The sequence below is a fragment of the Mastomys coucha genome, unplaced genomic scaffold (genome assembly GCF_008632895.1).
Source record: "Mastomys coucha isolate ucsf_1 unplaced genomic scaffold, UCSF_Mcou_1 pScaffold6, whole genome shotgun sequence".
Lineage (NCBI taxonomy): Eukaryota > Metazoa > Chordata > Mammalia > Rodentia > Muridae > Mastomys > Mastomys coucha.
Genome location: NW_022196912.1, coordinates 105977765 through 105996221, shown reverse-complemented (window position 1 = coordinate 105996221; position 18457 = coordinate 105977765). Strand labels below are relative to the sequence as shown.

The following is an 18457-nucleotide window of genomic DNA, read 5'->3' as shown; positions in this document are numbered from 1 at the left end:
AGAAATCCGCCTGCCTCTGCCTCCCAAGTGCTGGGATTAAAGGCGTGCGCCACCACCGCCCGGCTGGGGGAAAAGTTTTTAACCGTGAATATTCCTATATCTTCAAACATTAAAACACTAAAATTCCAATAGTCTCTTCCAGAGAATACACTAGCTCATCAAGCAGAATTTGTGGCCTGTCTTACCATCTGTGGAACACAGTAAACTGCCTGAGCATGCATCAGTTAACTAGTGCATTCATTTAAAACATTTAAGTGTTGGGAATACCATTATGAGACAACTGGGCACAGTACTCCCTGCTCTCCTAACAATTGGGCAATCCGTTACCAATGGGGTATGCTGGTTTGAATGTAATCAGCCCCCATAGGCCCAGAGGAAGAAACACTATTTGGAGGTGTGGCGTTGTCGGAGGAAGTGTGCCTCTGTGGGGACAGGCTTTGAGGTCTCCTATGCTCAAGCTATGCTCAGTGTGACACACAGTCTCTCCTTGCTGCCTGCAGATGGAGATGTAGAACTCTCGGCTCCATCTGTAGCACCATGTCTTCTTGTGCACTGCCATGCTTCCCGCCATGATGATAATGGACTAAATCTCTGAAACTCTAAGCCAGCTCCAATGAAATGTTTTGCTTTGTAAGAGGTGACGTGGTCATGGTGTCTCTCTTCATGACAGTACAACCCTAACTAAGACATGGGCTCTTCTGGGGTGAGCAGAAACTCCCTTGAACCTGTGCTGGGGACAGCTGCTTTATATTGCCACTCTGAGGTAGCAGGAAAGTGACCAATGAGGAGAGCATTTGTATCTATTTTATATCCATGCCTGAATTCTCAGCATTGAAAAAAAAAACTACATGTAGCCCTTGTGATTAGTTGTAAGATATAAATAAAGGACACGCTGGGCAGTGATAGTGCACACCTTTGATACCAGCACTTGGGAGGAAGAGGCAGGCAGATTTCTGAGTTCGAGGCCAGCCTGGTCTACAGAGTAAGTTCCTGGACAGCCAGGGCTACACAGAGAAACCCTGTCTCGAAAAACAAAACGAAACAAAACAAGAAAAAAAAAGTCTCGGAAATAAATAAAGGATACAATATCAAAGCATATGTCAATATTTAACCTTTTAATCCACCCAGGACCAATGGAGAAGACAAATACTGCATCAACTGCATCAAGTGTATTAGCTGACAGCTTATAAATTTATTAATATTTAACCAGCTCCGCTTTCAGCTTCATCTGCAAGTCACTATTCAAGGTGCAGTTCCTGCCCCACAGAACATGCGTTCTGCTGAGGGATCACACCCAAGCCAGGACCGATGAACAGACAGAGTGTGTTAGGACAGAGTGTGTGTTAGGACAGAGTGTGTGTTAGGTCAGAGTGTGTGTTAGGTCAGAGTGTGTGTTAGGTCGAGTTTTAAGTTGGAAGGAGGGGAAAATAGAGAAGAGAAAAGCATGTGGGAGGGAGGCTGTGCAGCTTTTATGAGGCCAGAGAGTTGGGTTTGGAGTAGAAAATGTGAGGGAAGAACTAAGGGAGGCGAAGGGGTGGTGCTGTGGAAAGATGGGGTTGGCCTTGCAGAAGCAACAGCCTGCAAGGGTAGCTAGTGGGTGACAGGAGGAGAGAAGAGACAACAGCCAGGCAGGAGAAGCAGAGCCTAGGGCATACAATCAGGATGAGGAGGATTGGGACTTACTGTGGGTGGGATAGAAGCCATTGAAGGGTTTTGAAAAGAGGCATGAGCCAATAGGTAACTATAAAATGCTAAGGCTCTCCACATAAGATCTGCATAACCATGGATTCCTCCGTAGCCTGTGGGGGTGGGGAGGGGAGGCATCATCTTCAGTGGCGGCTGTAGCCACTGCTCAGGTAGCCATGTTCCTGTAAGCAAGCCCTCACTCATACTCCTAAACAGCTAATAAAATGCATTGAGCTATGCACACATGTAGGAGGTGGGAGAGAGGTCATGAAATTTACCAGATGGGAAACCAATTGAAAAGGAGGGAATGAGCCTGTGTGGGAGGGGAGCAAAGAGTAGAAGGGATGAATATGATCTAAATGCATTATGTATATGTTTGAAATGATATAATGAAACCCATTATGCTGTAAAATTAATAGATGCTAATTAAAACAAAACCTCCGTGGCTCCCTGCAGTGTAGCAGTTGAGCAGAGTGTGGCTGGACATATTAGAGAGGCTGGCAAAGCGCCCCCCAAACTGATCTAGACAAGTGTGTGGTGGCTGGGCCAGCATGGAGATAGCTAGAAAGAACCAGACTCCATATTTTTGAAAATAGATCTTGACAGAATTGATGGCGAACCAAATAGGAAATGAACTGAGGACAACGAGTTTTATCCTGAACAGCTAAAAGGATGAAGAAGCTGTTTAAAAGAGATAACAGTAATTCAGTTTGAGGCATATAAAGTTAGAGATCTGATGGAGATCTCAACTAGATTGTAGCATAAAAATATACCAAATGAAAGCTACCACCATTTAATCTGTTTCCAGTACTTCCGTTGTGTCCGTCAGTGACATGATACCCCAGTGAGGGTTTTATTCTTTTTGGCTCCATTTTACAGGTGAGGAAGTGGAGTCACAGCTGAATTAATCTACTTTCCCCAGGCTGCAAGACTGGCCCATGCTGTGAACGAGGCATCTGGATTGGGGGAAGGCTTGTTCTCAGCTTTGTGGAGGAGCAGGGGCAGAGTTTGTTCTTTCTTTTCCCTTATTCTTTGCTGCATGGATGTATCTGAGAAGCCTCACCATGGCTGCCCACTTTTGGCTGGCTCAGGCATCAAAGTTCTGGCCCTGAAAGAAGAACCAGCTAGAACAGCACAGGGCTTTCTCTCATTTCAGCTGAGCCCGTGGCCTAAGAGCCTCCGGCTAACAACCTGGGTCCAAGATTCTGAAGCTGGTGAATGAACAGAGGCTATGGGAACCAGATGGGAGCGGTGTGTGAGCTGCAAGGGCTTGCCTTCCCCCCAGGCGGGGCTATTCTTAATCTATCTTTCAAAGGAAATACGGGTGTTTTCACTTAGAAAGGTAAAGATCAGCATTGAAATCAATATTTTTTGATATGTGGGCTTAATAAGTTTCATTTACAATTGAATCAACAGAAGCAGGTTTTGTTTTTAAAGTACATTAAAGTATAAAGAACAGCAGTACAAGGTGTCACCCCTTTAATAAGTGCAGTGTTACCAACACCCCAAAGGCCAGTGATTCCCTACGAGCCACAGCCTCTCCCCCATCACAGCCCCTCTCTTAGCTGCTTCCCACCCCCTAAGCCTCGTGGGAACGACTGCATTACTCGTCTTTATACCTTCTTTGGACAGCTTTATGACCAACACATTCATCAAGGAGAATGTGATTTAATTCAGTTTGGTTCTGAACTTTGCAAAAATGGAATAATGCCCCAGTTAGTGTTTTTGGACTTTAACATAGTACTTGCGAAACTCGCCCTCACTCTTCCCTGGAGCTGTGATTTCTTCCGTGTCTTTTGCTGTGCTTTCCACTGTGACCATGGCATTACACAGCAGGTCATTCATCAAGCTACTGATGGACATTTGAGCCTCCTCTACTCTCAGCAGTTAGCAGAAGGCTTCCGTGAACATTCTTTATGCTTTTTCCTTTTTTTTTTTCTTCCTGGTTTTTATCTTTGCTTTGAGAGACTGATCTCCTATAAGTGGGTCTCAAATCCCTTATCTGACCAAGGATGACACTGAGCTTTTTAAAAACAATATTCTTATGAATTCTTTGATAATTTCATGCAATGAATTTTGTTCATATTTACCCTCCTTCCGCCGAACCTCCCAGATCCAGCCTTACCACCCTCACGTCCCTACCCACTCAATTTTGAGTTTTCATCTCCTCCTCCTCCTCTTTAAAAAACAAAACAATTGGGTACTGTTAGCATTCTGTCTAAGCTCCAGCCCACAGTTACCTGGTAACAGCCAGGTAGGCCTGACCCACTCTAAAAGGGGCTGCTTGCCCTCCTCAATCTCTTGCTCTCTTGCCTTTTTGTTCCTGCTCTGTCTCCTCCTCCATTTTTCCCCTCTCCACATGCTCATGGCTGGCCTCTACTCCTCTACTCTACTCTCTCTTTCTCTCTGCCTTTCCTACCCTCGTAACTCCCCTCCACATGCCCCAGTAAACTCTATTCTATGCTACACTGTCATGTGGCTGGTCCCTCAGGGGGAAGGGACCATATCTTGTCCCATATCTCACCACACATCCATAGAACATATCCCCTTCTCTCTTTATCTTTTAAAAAACACATCAGGTACGATTGGTGCCACCCACCTACTATTGGGAATGCTGTTAACCTACCAGGGGTTGACAACCACAACACCGTGAAAGAAACCTAACTCTCCCCCAACACACACACTGGCAGCCATCCAATGCCAATTGTTTCTCTGCTGGTGGTGGGATTCCAACCCCAGCTTCCTTCCCCTTCATGCTGGGCTGTCGTCTGGACTGAGCTTGTCCACGCTGCCACAGCTTCTATGGGTTCATATGTCTGTTTGCCCTGTTGTGCCTGTAAGGGTCCATGATTCACCAAAGAAATGAAACCCCGGACTCAAATAGTATGTAAACACAAAGAGTGTTTTATTCTGCAGAAGTCCAGCATGCCGGGGCCTCTCCATTACTGAGATAGAGAGACAACCAAGTGAGCTCGCAGGCCTGAAATTAAGAAATTCTGGGGTAGGTAGACTTTGCCTTACTCTATCTCTAGGCATTCCAGAACCATTACTGGGTGGGGGTGGGGGTGCGGCTGGAAACTGTTGCTGAGCAATCCTGGGGTAGGTGGGCTGTGTCTGACACACTCTCTAAGGACATTCCATTACTGGGGCTTGAGGGCTGGCTGGAAACTGCTGACCCATTGTCCTTGCTTTGGGCCAGGTGGTGGGGCAGTTTTCTGATGGCAGGGCAGTTTCTGACTGGCTGCCTGAAGCCTGGAATTTTAGGCCTAGTCTCCTCAGCTGCCAATTCGAAGCCTGTCATGGAGTCAACCTGTCCCATCACTGCCCAGAAAACCTTTTCCTGAAGTTATCTATCCCTTCTGCTTCCAAAATCCCCATCTTAGGGGCAGAAGTATGATAGGCACATTCTGTTTAAGGGCTGAACACTCTGAAGCCTTACTTTCTGCAACTTTACTAGTTAGAGTTTCTGTGTGGCTTACCCTCCACAAGGGAAGTGCTCTCTGGAAGTCGAAAGATTCACTGCTCTGAAGTTTGGGATACATGGTGTCAGTCAGCAGGGTGGCTCAGATGATTGGGTGCTGAGCCCCACATGGCCTTGGGGACAGAATGACATGGTTCCTGCCCCTGGCATGGCTACTGTGGGAGTAAGGCTTGTTTGTGTAATAATGTCCATATTTTCTGGAACCAAGCTGAGCAGTGGAGGACTCTTCTGAAGAATGCCCTTCCTGACTCCATGATAATTAGAAACAGCTGGAGTCCAGGAGTCAAGGGTGTGGCTATGTCTCAGCAAAAGTGTAAACTCTGGGACCCTCAAGCTGGCCCTTAAGGCTGTGGGAAAGAGCTCTAAGTACATGAGTTTGAAAATGTGTAATTTCTCAACTATGCAAAAAATAAGGATGCAGTATGAATTATTTGAGAGGCTTTATGAATCTAAAGGAACAGAGGCAGGCAGATTTCTCAGTTCAAGGTCAGCCTGGGACACAGTTAAGTCCAGGCCCAGATGGGATAGAAAAGATAATTTCAGGGGAGGGTCTCTGAATCCTTTTGCTTGTGTTAAGAAAAAATATCTACTTGCTGCCTCCTAAGAATCATAGGGCTGGGGTCGTGGAATGCTGATTCGTAAGATAACCAAAAGGGAATTGGGAGTAAATAGCTGAATTAATATGTAAATAAGAAACTGGACTTTTGGTCTGCAGGAGATGAGCTAGCAGAAAATAATAGCAATTCTCCTTTAGAATTTTCTCTAGTGAGAGCAGAGCTATCTAGAGATCTTTGGACAGCAAAAGCAGCTCTTCAAGAATTTTTCTAATAGATTTCTGACTTGGTTGGAAGACCCAATAATTTTTTTATAGCAGCTCTTCTGACTTTGGTCAGAAAACCCATGAGCTATCCAGAAAGCTTTTAGAATTTTTACTAGCAGAAAGAGTGTAAGAGTTCATAATTTGCCAAAAAAATGATGCCCTGGACTCAAATAGCATGTAAACGAAGAGTTTTTTGTTTTTATTTTTTGTTTGTTTGTTTGTTTTTCAAGACAGGGTTTCTCTGTGTAGCCCTGGCTGTCCTGGAGCTCACTCTGTAGACCAGGCTGGCCTCGAACTCAGAAATCCACCAGCCTCTGCCTCTGAAGTGCTGGGATTAAAGGCTGGCTCCACCACCACCCGGCAGGAAAAGAGTGTTTTATTCTGCGGAAGTCTAGCATGCTGGGGTCCCCCATTACCAGAATAGAGAGATAACCAAGTGAGCTCAAAGGCCTGATTTAAAGCATATCAGGGGGTTCCAGGGATAGGTGACCTCTATGTTAATCTGTAGGGTCCATCAGTACACACATTCCGTTACCCGAGTGTGGGGCTGGAAACCGTTGCTGAGGAAGTAGCTGAGGAGGTCTGGAAACTCCTGCTGACCCATTGTCCTTGCCTCAGCCATTTTGAAGCCTCTCATGGAGCCAGCCTAGCCTTCACAAGAGCTGGCTCAACCAGAGAGTTTAGAATAGCAAAAAAAAAAATGCTATCTAGAGCGATGCAGAACACACACACACACACACTCACGGGGTGGGAGGAGGAGCACAGTCTGGAAAGCCATCTCAGCAGAACGCAGGCTGCCAGCTCGGACCCACCGTTTGACTTCTAGTCATTTGTTTTCGACGCTCTCAGACTCCCCTTCCTCAGAGCCCCTCTCCGTCCTCAGGCTGCTCCTTGGCAGTTGGGGTGGCTGAGGTAGTAGCTGACTGACTTAGAATGTTTGTTCATCTGAGCTCAGCAATCTTAGGTGTTGTGGACCACCACACTAGGTGTAGGCGGTGTTAGGGACTGGAGCTAGGGCTGCAAAGGCAGGCTTTCTGCACGCTAGTCTAGTCTACCAACCGAGCCTCGTCCCCTAGGCGTCCCCTATCATTTTCTATGTGTTTGTAATCTACAGCCTGGTGAGCATGTGCAAGTAGTTCTCTTGTATAAGAAAGTAGGAGGGAAATGGCTGCATTAGAAGATGTTTTCATCTCCATATTAATGGGATAACAGACACCAGCTGGGTTCATAGGTGCGCACCACCCAGAGCAGCTGAGCCAGGGTTTCTGATGTGGTTTTAATTGGCATTTTCTAGATTAGAAACAAAGTTGAGTTTATCGTTTTCCTTTTGTGTGTGTGCTGTGTATGTGTGTAATTTCCTAAAATGCTTACTTTAGTTATTTTAGCTTGTCTCTAATTTCCTTTTTTTTCTTGAAGGCTTCTAGAAATTCCTGCTGAGTCCAATGGGTGGTAGATATTTCCTCCTACATTATACATGGCCTTTGTTCTGTTGGCTTCCTTTATTTTATGCTGAATGTTTTCTGCACTTGGTTAAAAATCTAATCTTCTTTACTTCATAGTAATAAGTGCCTCTGGCTGTTGTCTTCTATATTTCTTGTTTACAGCCTCATGTTCCATTCACCTAGAGTTGCTTTCCTCTATGCAATATGAAGTACAAGTTTAATCTCATTTTTTACACATTAAATACCCTGTTCTCTTAATGCAGTTTTGATTACAACCAAGCACAACAGCCCAATTTTACCTCTGGAACCCGCAGTGCCCAACTGGCTCTTGAAAGTTGTCCTCTGACCTCCCTGTACTTATGTGCCACGGCATGGGAACACACACTCCTACACACAGGAAAGCAAGGGGCCAGAGAGGTAACTCAGTGGTTTAAAAAGCACTTCCAGAGAACCCAGATTCAATTCCCAGTACCCACATGATGACTCACAACCATCTGTAACTCTAGTTTCAGGGGATTTGACTCCATATATGCAAGCAACACTGTTGCGGTAACTTTTTAACCCAATTTACCAAATCAATCAATTCACAACTCAGTTAATTGGTATACAAGCTACTCGCCTAGATTGGGCAGATCTACCTCTACACTACTCTGTTCCCATCTATTAGATCCCATATGACTTGTGATTTCTCCAAGCCACATGCTTCACCTCCATCTTCCTTCCACCTCATCCTCTCCAGTCTCATCTGCCACCCATCTCCTCTCCGTCTCCCCAAAACTTTTCAGCTCCACCTTCCCTCCTGCTGCCCAATCATCAGCCTTAGCCTTTATTTGAAAAGTTAAGGTGGGAAGAAGGTTCACAAGGCACTGTACATGTGATTTGCTCCTGCAGTGCTTTCCTGGAGAGGAGAATTAGCATCAAAATACAAGACCTGGGCTATCCACCACACAACACATAATACATAAAATAAAATAGCCAGGCAGTGGTGGCGCAGGCCTTTAATCTCAGCACTTGGAAGGCAGGAGGCAGAGGCAGGGGATTTCTGAGTTCGAGGCCAGCCTGGTCTACAGAGTAAATTCTAGGACAGCCAGAGCTACACAGAGAAACCTTGTCTTGAAAAAACAAAAAATAAAAAGCAAACAACAACAACAACAACAAAAAGGAATAAAATAATAAAATAAACTTTAAAAAAAAACCAGAAATCTCAAAGATCAGCAATAAATAGTTGAATAAACACTAATATGAAAAGATATAAGGTATTTTAAGCCATTAAGGAAGTGTAAATTAAAAGACCCCATCACTATTAATTCTTTTAAAAGATCATTAGCTGGGGGAGTGCCTCAGTGGATAAAGTACTTGCTATACACAAGGGAAGACCTCAGTTTGAATCTAGAACCCACATTAACCTGGATCCCATAGGTCACTTCTGCAATCCCAGTGCTCCAAGGTGAGATACATGGTAGAGACAGAAGAATGCCTGGAGGCTCACAGGTTAGGTAGTATGGCTCATTCAGCAGTAGATAAAAGACCCTTTCTCAAAATAGAAGGCAAAAATAGCATCCAAGGTTGTCTTCTGACTTCCACACACGTCAGGTGTCCACCTATAATCCTACACGTAAGTGTGTGTGTGCACTCATACATACACATACTTTTTTTTAAGACTAAAGAAGTATTGACAGTATTAACTGGTTAGAAATTAGATTGTTTATGGATTAGTAGTGGAGTAATAAAATGCTATAATCACTTTAAAAAATAGCTTAATAATTTCATATAAAACTAGACATGCAGTTACCATGCCAACAACAGCTGCTAATCTATTTACTCTGTGGGATGGAAGTTTCTTTTCATACAGACTCATTGCAGATGTTCACAAGAGCTTTGTTATAATACGCAGAACTGGAAATGACTTAGATGTCCTTAGATGGATGGATATATTTGATCTATTTAGGTGGTTAAACTGTGGTATTTTCCAGGCCACAGCATATCACTCATTGATAACAAGGAATGTATTATCAACATCTATAACAACTCGGTTGCATCTCAGAGGCATTTTGTAGGGATAATGAAAACCGATTCTTAAAAGTTACACACTTTATGATTTCATCCACATACCATTCTTGACAGAGCAAAACTGTGGAAATAAAAAACAAATTGGTGGTTGCTAGGGCGTAAGGAACAGAATATGGAGGGTTCATCAGAATATGGAGGGGGAGTCATTAACGGTGTGGCCATTAAAGGATACTATGGCAGATCTTTCTAGAAATGAAACATAGTTTCACTGTGCTTTTCACTTTTCACATTGCTAACATATTAGAATTAAATATGCACATATGTATGACTGGAGCAATCTGAATTAGTCTGTTGGGTTGTATCAACATATATTTCTTTGTCGTGATATTCTACCAGAAGAGGTAGTTCAGGAAAGTGTAAATGTAGGGGGCTGGAAAGATGGCTCAGTGGTTAAGAGGTCTTACTACTCTATTAGAGGACAAGAGTTCAGGTCCCAGCACCAACATCAGCTAGTTCATATGCATCTACAATTCCAACTCCAAAGGAGCTGCCACCATCTTCTGGCCTCTATTGGAGCCCGTATGCTCACATGAACATACACACACACAAATAATTTTTGTTTTTGTTTTTTTTTTTTTTTTGGTTTTGGTTTTGGTTTTGGTTTTTGGAGACAGGGTTTCTCTGTATAGCCCTGGCTGTCCTGAAACTCACTCTGTTGACCAGGCTGACCTTGAACTCAGAAATCTGCCTGCCTTTTGCCTCCCAAGTGCTGGGATTAAAGGCATGCACCACCACTGCCTGGCACCTGACTGTCACTTATTAAAGAAAAGGGTAAGTTAATTTATCTCTGTGTGTGCTGCACAGTGGTGGCACACGCCTTTAATCCCAGCATTTGGGAGGCAGAGGCAGGTGGATTTCTGAGTTTGAGACCAGCCTGGTCTACAGAGTGAGTTCCAGGACAGCCAGGGCTATACAGAGAAACCCTGTCTTGAAAAAAAAAATCTTTATCTAAAAGAAAGGTCTCAGACATGCCATGTGATATGACTAACATATATAAAACATACTATTTTTTTAAAAAAGTGACAGTCAGAAGGATCGAAGAGATGGCTCAGTGGTTAAAAGCACTGGCTAGTCTCTCTAAGGACCCAGATTCAATTACCATTACCCACATGGAAATCCCTAACTGCCTTTAACTCCCAGTCCCAGGTGATCCAATGCCTTTCTGGCCTGTAGGCACCAGGTACATACAAGATACACAAACAAACATGTAGATGAAACAATCCAATACATAAAAAGAAATAAATACATTTTAAAAGAGAAGAGAGGGATGGAGAGTACATTGAGGGAGGGAAGGAAAGAAGGAAGGAAGGGAGGGAGAGAGGGAAGGAAGGAAGGAAGAAGGGAAGGAAGGAAGGGAGGGAGGGAGGGAGGGAGGAAGGAAGGAAGGAAGGAAGGGACTATAGTAAAAAAAAAATCTAACAAAACTCCTTAGGCAAACAATTAATGAAAAGAGATTGAGAAACACCGTGTTCAGCCAACTTTGTATGAGGAGGGTGAGTCCTAAGACCCACATTTCAATCTGCTTTTATGTGAATATGTATACAGTATGTATATTTCTGTATGTCTAAGTGTGAGGAAGCCACGGGTTAGCAGAACCATCCCTGGTTTTTGTGAGACTACAGCATCTCTCACTGGGACCCCGTGCTCTAATCAGAGTAGTCTGGCTGGCTGGCAAGCCCCAGCGAGCCCTGTCTCTGCTTCTATAGTGCTGGTATTATAAGCACACACAACCCCACTTGTTTTATTGTGTGGGTGCTTAGGCTCAAACTCAAGTGCCCATGCTTCAACAGCAAGGACTTTACCCACTATCTGAGTCACTGTTCTATAGCTATGAAGAGACACCATGACCAAGGCAACTCTTATAAAAGAAAGCATTTAACTGGGGGCTTGCTTACAGGTTTAGAGTTAGTCTATGATCATCCTGGTGAGAAGTAGCTGAGAGTCACATCTCACATACAACTGCAGTTGGGGTTGGGGAGGAGGAAGGAGGGAGGGAGGAAGGGAGAGAGAGGGGGGAGGGAGAGGGAGAGGGAAAAGAAGAGGGGGAAGAAGAGGGAGAGGGAGAGGGGAAAGGAGAGGGAGAGGGAGAGGGACGGGGAGAGGGAGATTGATTGGTTGATTGATTGATTCTGGGCCTGGCCCTGCCTTTTTCAACCTCAAAGCCCACTCTCAGGGACACACCTCCTCCAACAAGGTCACACTCACTCCAACAAAGCTATACCTCCTAATCTTTTCCAAACAGTTCCTTCTACTAACTAGGGACCAAGCAATCAAACATACGGCCTGTGGGGACCATCCTCAGTCAACCACCATACCCAACTGACCCATTTCTCCAGCCCTCGGTATGTTTGTAATAGTGACTCCACGTGAGATCTCAGCCAATCTATGTTCTCTGTCCTCATCTCAGGCGTTTCCTTGCCTTTTATGGCAGCTGCCATTGCTTAAGACCTGAATGATGACTAAAAGGTAAGCAAAAGACAACTATTCACATTGCATCCTCTCGGATTTTCATCTGTTCTCAGCCCTCACATTGACCATGCCCTGCTGGACATGCCCTTCCTTCGACTCTTTGAGAAGATGCCCTTTGACGTCGGAGAGCAGTTGGACCACCCATTCTGGGGACACCAGCAGTCCTAGTGTTGCTCCTTCATACACAGACCTTCAGCTCATCAATGCTGAGGAGCAGGCAAGCGGCAGGGCTTCCGGGACTGACTCCACTGGTAAGCCGGAGTTCCAAGCCAGAGCACTGCGCACATCTCTCTTGGCATGCACACTAGGGCCCTCTTTCAGGTCTTCTTCCCCCCACCCCTGCAACAAGCTTTGTTTGCAGAATGAGTACATATGTGGCTGTCCAGTTCGAAAGCTAGCATCTTCAGTGGTTTGCAATCGCATTGGGGTGGGAGGTGACGTCTAAACAGACTGCGTGGTTACTTGACTGGTGGGAAAGCATTTGATGGTGCATCTTAAAAGTGTTACTTTCTCTGTTTAGTACAAGTATCGTTTAGCTGCTGGTGCATTTTCTCCTCCAATTGCTGCTGATCTGAGTATAATATAGTCACAAGGCTAAATCTCTCAGCCCACCACCCACACATCTTTCCTTCTCAGTAAGAGGAAGGTGGGTTTCAAGAGAGAGTAAGTAATTGTTATGTGAAACAGAATGAGAATCCAGGTTCAGCCACAGCCTCTAGACTGGTAATGGTTTTGCAGCCAAATGCCTGTAGCCTCAAGCCTTCACTAAGCTATGCACTGGCCTGTAATGTTCCATGGTCTCATTTGGTTTTTTTTTGTTTTTTTGTTTTGTTTTGTTTTTGAGACAGGGTTTCTCTGTATAGCCCTGGTTGTCCTGGAACTCATTCTGTAGACCAGGCTGGTCTTAAACTCGGAAGTCCACTTGCCTCTGCCTCCCAAGTGCTGGTATTAAAGGTGTGCGCCACCACCGCCCGGCTTCATTTGTTAAACCTTGCAGTAGTCACAGGATGGGATTCTGGCTTTCATTGCAGGTGGAAGACGGGTCCACCAACAAGCACTGTATCATGGGCTGTTTGGGATGGTATTGGACATACGTGTGTTCTTGGCGTTTGTGCTATTTGGCCAAAGAATTGTTGTCCTAATTACTGCTAGATGCTCTATGGGCAAAACTATTCCCATAGACACCCCATGGTGTCAACCATATTTTTGTTTTCCTTCTCAAAAACATTGTGAAGTATATCACTGTATCATTTTTGATGTTTAGATAATATCTTCTCCCGTGCAGGATGCTGATAGATTCTACAAGCTTTAAGAGTGATCGTGCACGGAGAGTCAAAGGTTTAGACAGGATTTGCTTTGGAATTTGACAGAATTGCCCTCCAGCATGGTTCACCAAGGAATCTATCTTTGCCAGCCACAGTTCTTAAGAGCATTTTGTTTACATGAACACTCCTCTGGTTTGCTTTAGTCTTTGGCTTATGTGGCCGTTAGGTGCCCACAACTCTATTTTTGCAGTGGGACAATCTCACGAACAGGAGGCAACTGCAGCAGCTGGAGCTCTTAGGGAGGGAGGCTGGGCTTCCTCTTCACCGCTCAGAGCTTTCCACTTCCTTCCCAAGACTTCACAGGGAGGAGGCACACACTCTCTGTACTGTTAATAGATGCTCAGATCCCACAGTCATATGTTCAAATCCCAGGTCTGCCATACCAGCCACATGCCCTTCAGCAATCCTTATACTACACACACACACACACACACACACACACACACACACACATATGCACATAGACATATATATATATATATATATATATATGCTCTTAATTTTTACATTACTGTGACCAAATACCTGACAAGGAACACCTTAAGGATAGAGAACTTTATCAAGGCTTGTGGTTTGAAAGAATGCAGCCCATCCTAGGAGGCCAGGCATGGGAGTGGCCTCGGAGCATGTAGATATGGTGGGACACCCACTGCCTCACATCTTGATGGAACAGGAAGCAGACAGACAGAAAGCTGAGCCTAGTCAATTTCAAGATCTCCTCCTAGTGACTCAGTCCCTCCAGTGACCAGCCAAGGTCCCCCAAACATTACCTGCTGGAGGCCGAGGGAATAATGACAAGGGGCTATGGGGAACGTTTTTTAAATATTCAAATGATGGAGGCTGGGGGAGGGGAAAAGGAGACAGAGTGTGTATTTGTGGCACTAGAGAGCAAATGGAGGGCTGTGTGCATGCTTGGCAAGTGTTCTGTTCCTAAGCTACACCAGCCCAAGACCCTTACTATCTTTATGACTCAATTTTATCATCTGACAAATAGAAATAATAGCGGTCTGACTGTACCTTACTGCATGAGACAGTTTGTGTAAAACAAGTTACATGATGCCTAACTTGGAAGACGAGATACCAGGGATAAGCTTGCCCTGCCAAAGAGGCCTCATGGCCCTGGAGAAGTACACATTGGACTCTTTACTGAAGAAACATGAAGGGTTCTTGGGTCTTTTTTGGTAAATGGCTTCTGCTTTCTCACTAAGTGGAAGTTGCTTATGCTAATTCTTATCAGTTCAAGTGATTAAAATCAGAGTTATAGCCTGAACTGGACATGGTGCTATTAGTAATTCTTATTATTACTGATAAGTTATTTCTCCACCAGCGAAATGAGCCAATTCAAGCTAGATTAGAGGATATGTGTGTGTGTGTGTGTGTGTGTGTGTGTGTGTGTGTGTGTATGTATGTATGTATGTATGTATGTTTATATGTGTGTGTATATTTATCCAGCCTTATTGGGAAACCCCTCTCAAGTGAGTTCACTGGTCCCAAGGCCAGGGAAGTCATCATGGGGAAGGAGTCGGAGGGGAGGGAGAAGAGAAAGAGAAAAAGTGCTTGCACAGATAGAGGGTGAGAAGAGAGAAATAGAGGAGATCAAAATGTCTGGATTATATAGGAGAAAGCCTTTGGGAGAGGGAATCTCGCTGGAAAGTTCAGGGTAGAGGGTAGGGTATGCCAGGTAGGGACTGAGGGATGCTGGGAGAACCTGAGGGCCTGGTCCACTTCTGCTTGTTAAATGTGCACCTCCGCTGCTTGTCCTGGGTCTGAATCCCAACACTAACTTATCAATTACTATTATTTTTTACAGTGGAGATGGAACCCAGAACCTTGCTAACTTTGTCCTTTTCTCAGTACATTGTTGCAGTTCACCATCAGGGAAAATCTCCTTCCCAGTTGCTTTGTCCTGGTCCTAGGAGGGAGCAGATGGCACTCAGGGAGGGGCTCATTTGGAGAGAATTCAGTGAAGGCAAAAGCTGGAATCCTAGGCAAGCTCCTGCACAGTCTCCCTGGCTGAGCAGAGTGTGAGGACCGCAGCCAGGACAGGTGCTCCATCTGTTGTCCCTTTGGGTAAGGATGGATTGTGGCACTTGGGCACAGCCTGCCTGATAGACTGCAGGGACCCGAGTCACAGTCCCCTCCCAGTCTGTGTAGGAGTTCTGCAGGGATTTGGCAGCCTCACAGGACTGTGTGATTTGCAATGTAATTGTGGAGGGAGGAGTTCTGTGATCAGCCTACAGTTTCTCTCAGTTTCTCATCAACCACAGGGATAACTACAGGAGGAACACAAACAAATCCCTTGGAGTTAGCTGCGTATGGGGGATGGGGGTGGAGCTGGGTGCTGGAGAGTAGAGGCCATGTTCTCTCTAGAGATCCCTATTCCAGGGCAAATGACAGGAGAATTAGGAATAAGCATAGCCCCCCAAACGCCCTGTTCTCTGTCATCCCTGTCCCCAAGGTCTCCTTCACCAGGCTGAGAATGCAGTTGCCTCTACACAAGTTTGTACACAGCCAGAGGATGGAGGGGACAGGAGCCAGCAAGGAAGAAAGCACACATAAATGTTTATAGTAGTCACAAGCTGCTTTAAGTGCTAGGATTAGACTCTGGTGTCTACTTACAGGAAAAGTGTAGATTTTAGTGTGAGATCAGAATGCTCAACTCTGGAGTGTCAGACTCAAATGGCTGTAATGAGGCAAGAGTTATCACCGTCCCAGATCCCTGTAAGTCATTCATTTAGAGTCCAGCATTTCCCAGCCTGTGTTCCATGTAGCAGCTTTAGATAAGACAGGATGCTGGGAGCACATGGTTATATCTTGCCGTGCCAACTCTGCTGCAGATCCACGATGTGCTTGCGTATTAAAGACTTGGAAAGGTCCTGAAACGTGTATGTAATGCACATATATACATACATAAACATGCATGTGTGCTTATACATACACACATATGTTGCAATGGTCTGGTGGGGCAGTAGAGTATGAGGGGTGATCTTTTTTAATATTTCCCACAACACACATATGTTCAGTTTTCTGTTGAGTTATCCCCCCTGTCTGGTCAGATGTCAAAGTATGGCAACCCAAAATACATGAATTAGCAAGTTTTCCTCAGAATTACATATCCGCACTAAAGCGTTGGAAGAAAACACAGAACTGGGAACGAGATATTTGGTGAACTTGCTGAGGTGGGTTAACTTTAAGAAGCTGGCTGTGCTTTGTCTGTCACTGCTAAACCTCGTGGACTTTTTTTTTTTAAGGGTTATTGTTATAAGTTCTAGATACAGAGGGTGTGAAAGTGCATTTGCTCTGCTTCCTTTGTATGTGAACTGCCACAGACATTGAAATAAATTTCGACCAGATGACCGTGGTTCATCTGCGTTTAGCTCACTGCGGCGGAGTTCTGCCAGAGCAGAAGGCTCTCCCTGACACGTAGGCCTTTGGGTTTTCTTTCTGAGAAACAAGTGTTTATGTCGGGTAAAGAGTTGTAGACTGGAGTTGGTAAAGTTTTTTATTTGCTGTTTCTTCTCCTTCTTCTTGGCATGTATATATGTGTGTCATTTATCCATTAGTGTGTGTGTGTGTGTGTGTCTGTGTGTGTCTGTGTGTGTCTGCGTGTGTCTGTGTGTGTCTGCATGCTGGTCCTTTCCTCATGCCATGGAGGGATTGAACTTTCGGGTTTGGGGGCCAGCACTTTTGCCTGCCTCTCCATTTCTCCTACCCGATGATTATAATCTTCTGAATGATAATGACCTTTCTCCTAATGGGGGGATAACAGAGTAGTTTTTTAATCAAATTACATGTTTTCTCATTCATGAAAAAACACAAATTTAACCTGACTTCTGTTTCTGTAGTCTAGATGTGTTCATTAGTTACACTTTGTATTTTAATGGTTGTTAAGAAAATGCCCTTCCCTCCAATAAATATCTGCCAAAAACTGCTTTGTTTGAAACTCTAGAGTTTCTCAGAGCACGGAAACTTACACACAGTTCTTACATTTACCAGTTGTGGAGAACAAAGAAGAATATTAGATGTTACTTTCCTACAAAGAAAGATTTTTTTCTTGTCATCTTGTCATTAAGAAGATCTTTATATACATACAACTTAAGAATATTTCTATTTACAGAGCATCTGTTATGTGCCAGGGAGGAATGTGCTGCACACGTTATACACATATTAGCCAGTCTTCACAGTCTTAAAAGGCCATGTTACTCAGATGCAGAAACCCACAGCCAGACAGAGGTCAGGGGACCCCTATGGAAGAGTTAGGGGAAGGATTAAAGGCCCAGAAGGGGATGGCAACCCTGCAGGAAGACCAACAGTATCAACTAACCTACATCCCTGGGAGCTTTCAGAGTCTGAGCCACCAGCCGAAGACATTGGCTGGACCCTGGCACATATATAGCAGAGGGCTGCTTTGTCCTGCCTCAGTGGGAGACGATGTACCTAATCCTGCAGAGACTGGATGGGCCAGAGTTGGGGGATACCCAAGGGGGCTCCACCCTCTCAGAGGCAAAGGGGAGCAGGGAGGGACTCTGTAAGGGAGGGAAAGGGCAGCATTTTAGAATGTTAATTAATTAATTAATGAGAGAGAGATAGAGACCATGTTACTGTCCCATGTCACGAATACAGAAATAATACCTAAAAGGGTGTGGTCACGGACCCACAACTAAATGGGAAACACTACAATTTAGCCCTCCTTTCTCCTCTGCTCACCAGCCCTGCCTGGCGTGGCATGCCGTGAAAGTGTTAGGGATACAGTAAGCTGTGGGAAGGAGCAATTAATGACAGAGCCTTCCATAAGGTCGGCACTGCTCCATCTGCACCTCTCTGGAGCTGCATGTAAACCTCTTGTGCAGTGAATTCAGTGGAGGAAAGTGATTCAGGACTCCCCAGCCAGACCGACACCATCTTGGAAGAAAGCTGTGTCTACTTCTCCAGCACCTTGTCTGGTGTTTGAAATTCTGCAGTGGAGTTTTGTTGAATAATGATCTTAATATAGGACTGAAAGGCCCTCATTTTCCAATTATGTAGGTTGTTTTCCAATTATGTAGGTTTGTCTTTGTTCAGTGAAACTCAGTTCCAGGACTAGGAAGAATTAAAAGGATGACTAGTTGGGAAAATTTTCTTGCCATGTTTTCAACCATTGATCTGTTATCATCTGTGGTGGTGG

The 18457-nt window shown here is 44.8% G+C and overlaps 1 protein-coding gene across 3 annotated transcripts in view; it reads left to right on the top strand.

Moving 5' to 3' along the window:
- Window positions 1-18457, top strand: part of Ston2 (stonin 2) — a 142497-nt gene that overhangs the window by 50985 nt on the left and 73055 nt on the right. For 2 of the 3 annotated variants that reach the window (XM_031357403.1, XM_031357404.1), the window contains exon 4: window positions 12022-12219. The exons of the other annotated variant lie outside the window; for it this stretch is intronic. In XM_031357403.1, coding sequence (XP_031213263.1) covers window positions 12022-12219 — 198 coding nt within the window. The remainder of the gene's footprint in view (window positions 1-12021; window positions 12220-18457) is intronic. 3 annotated transcript variants of the gene reach the window in all.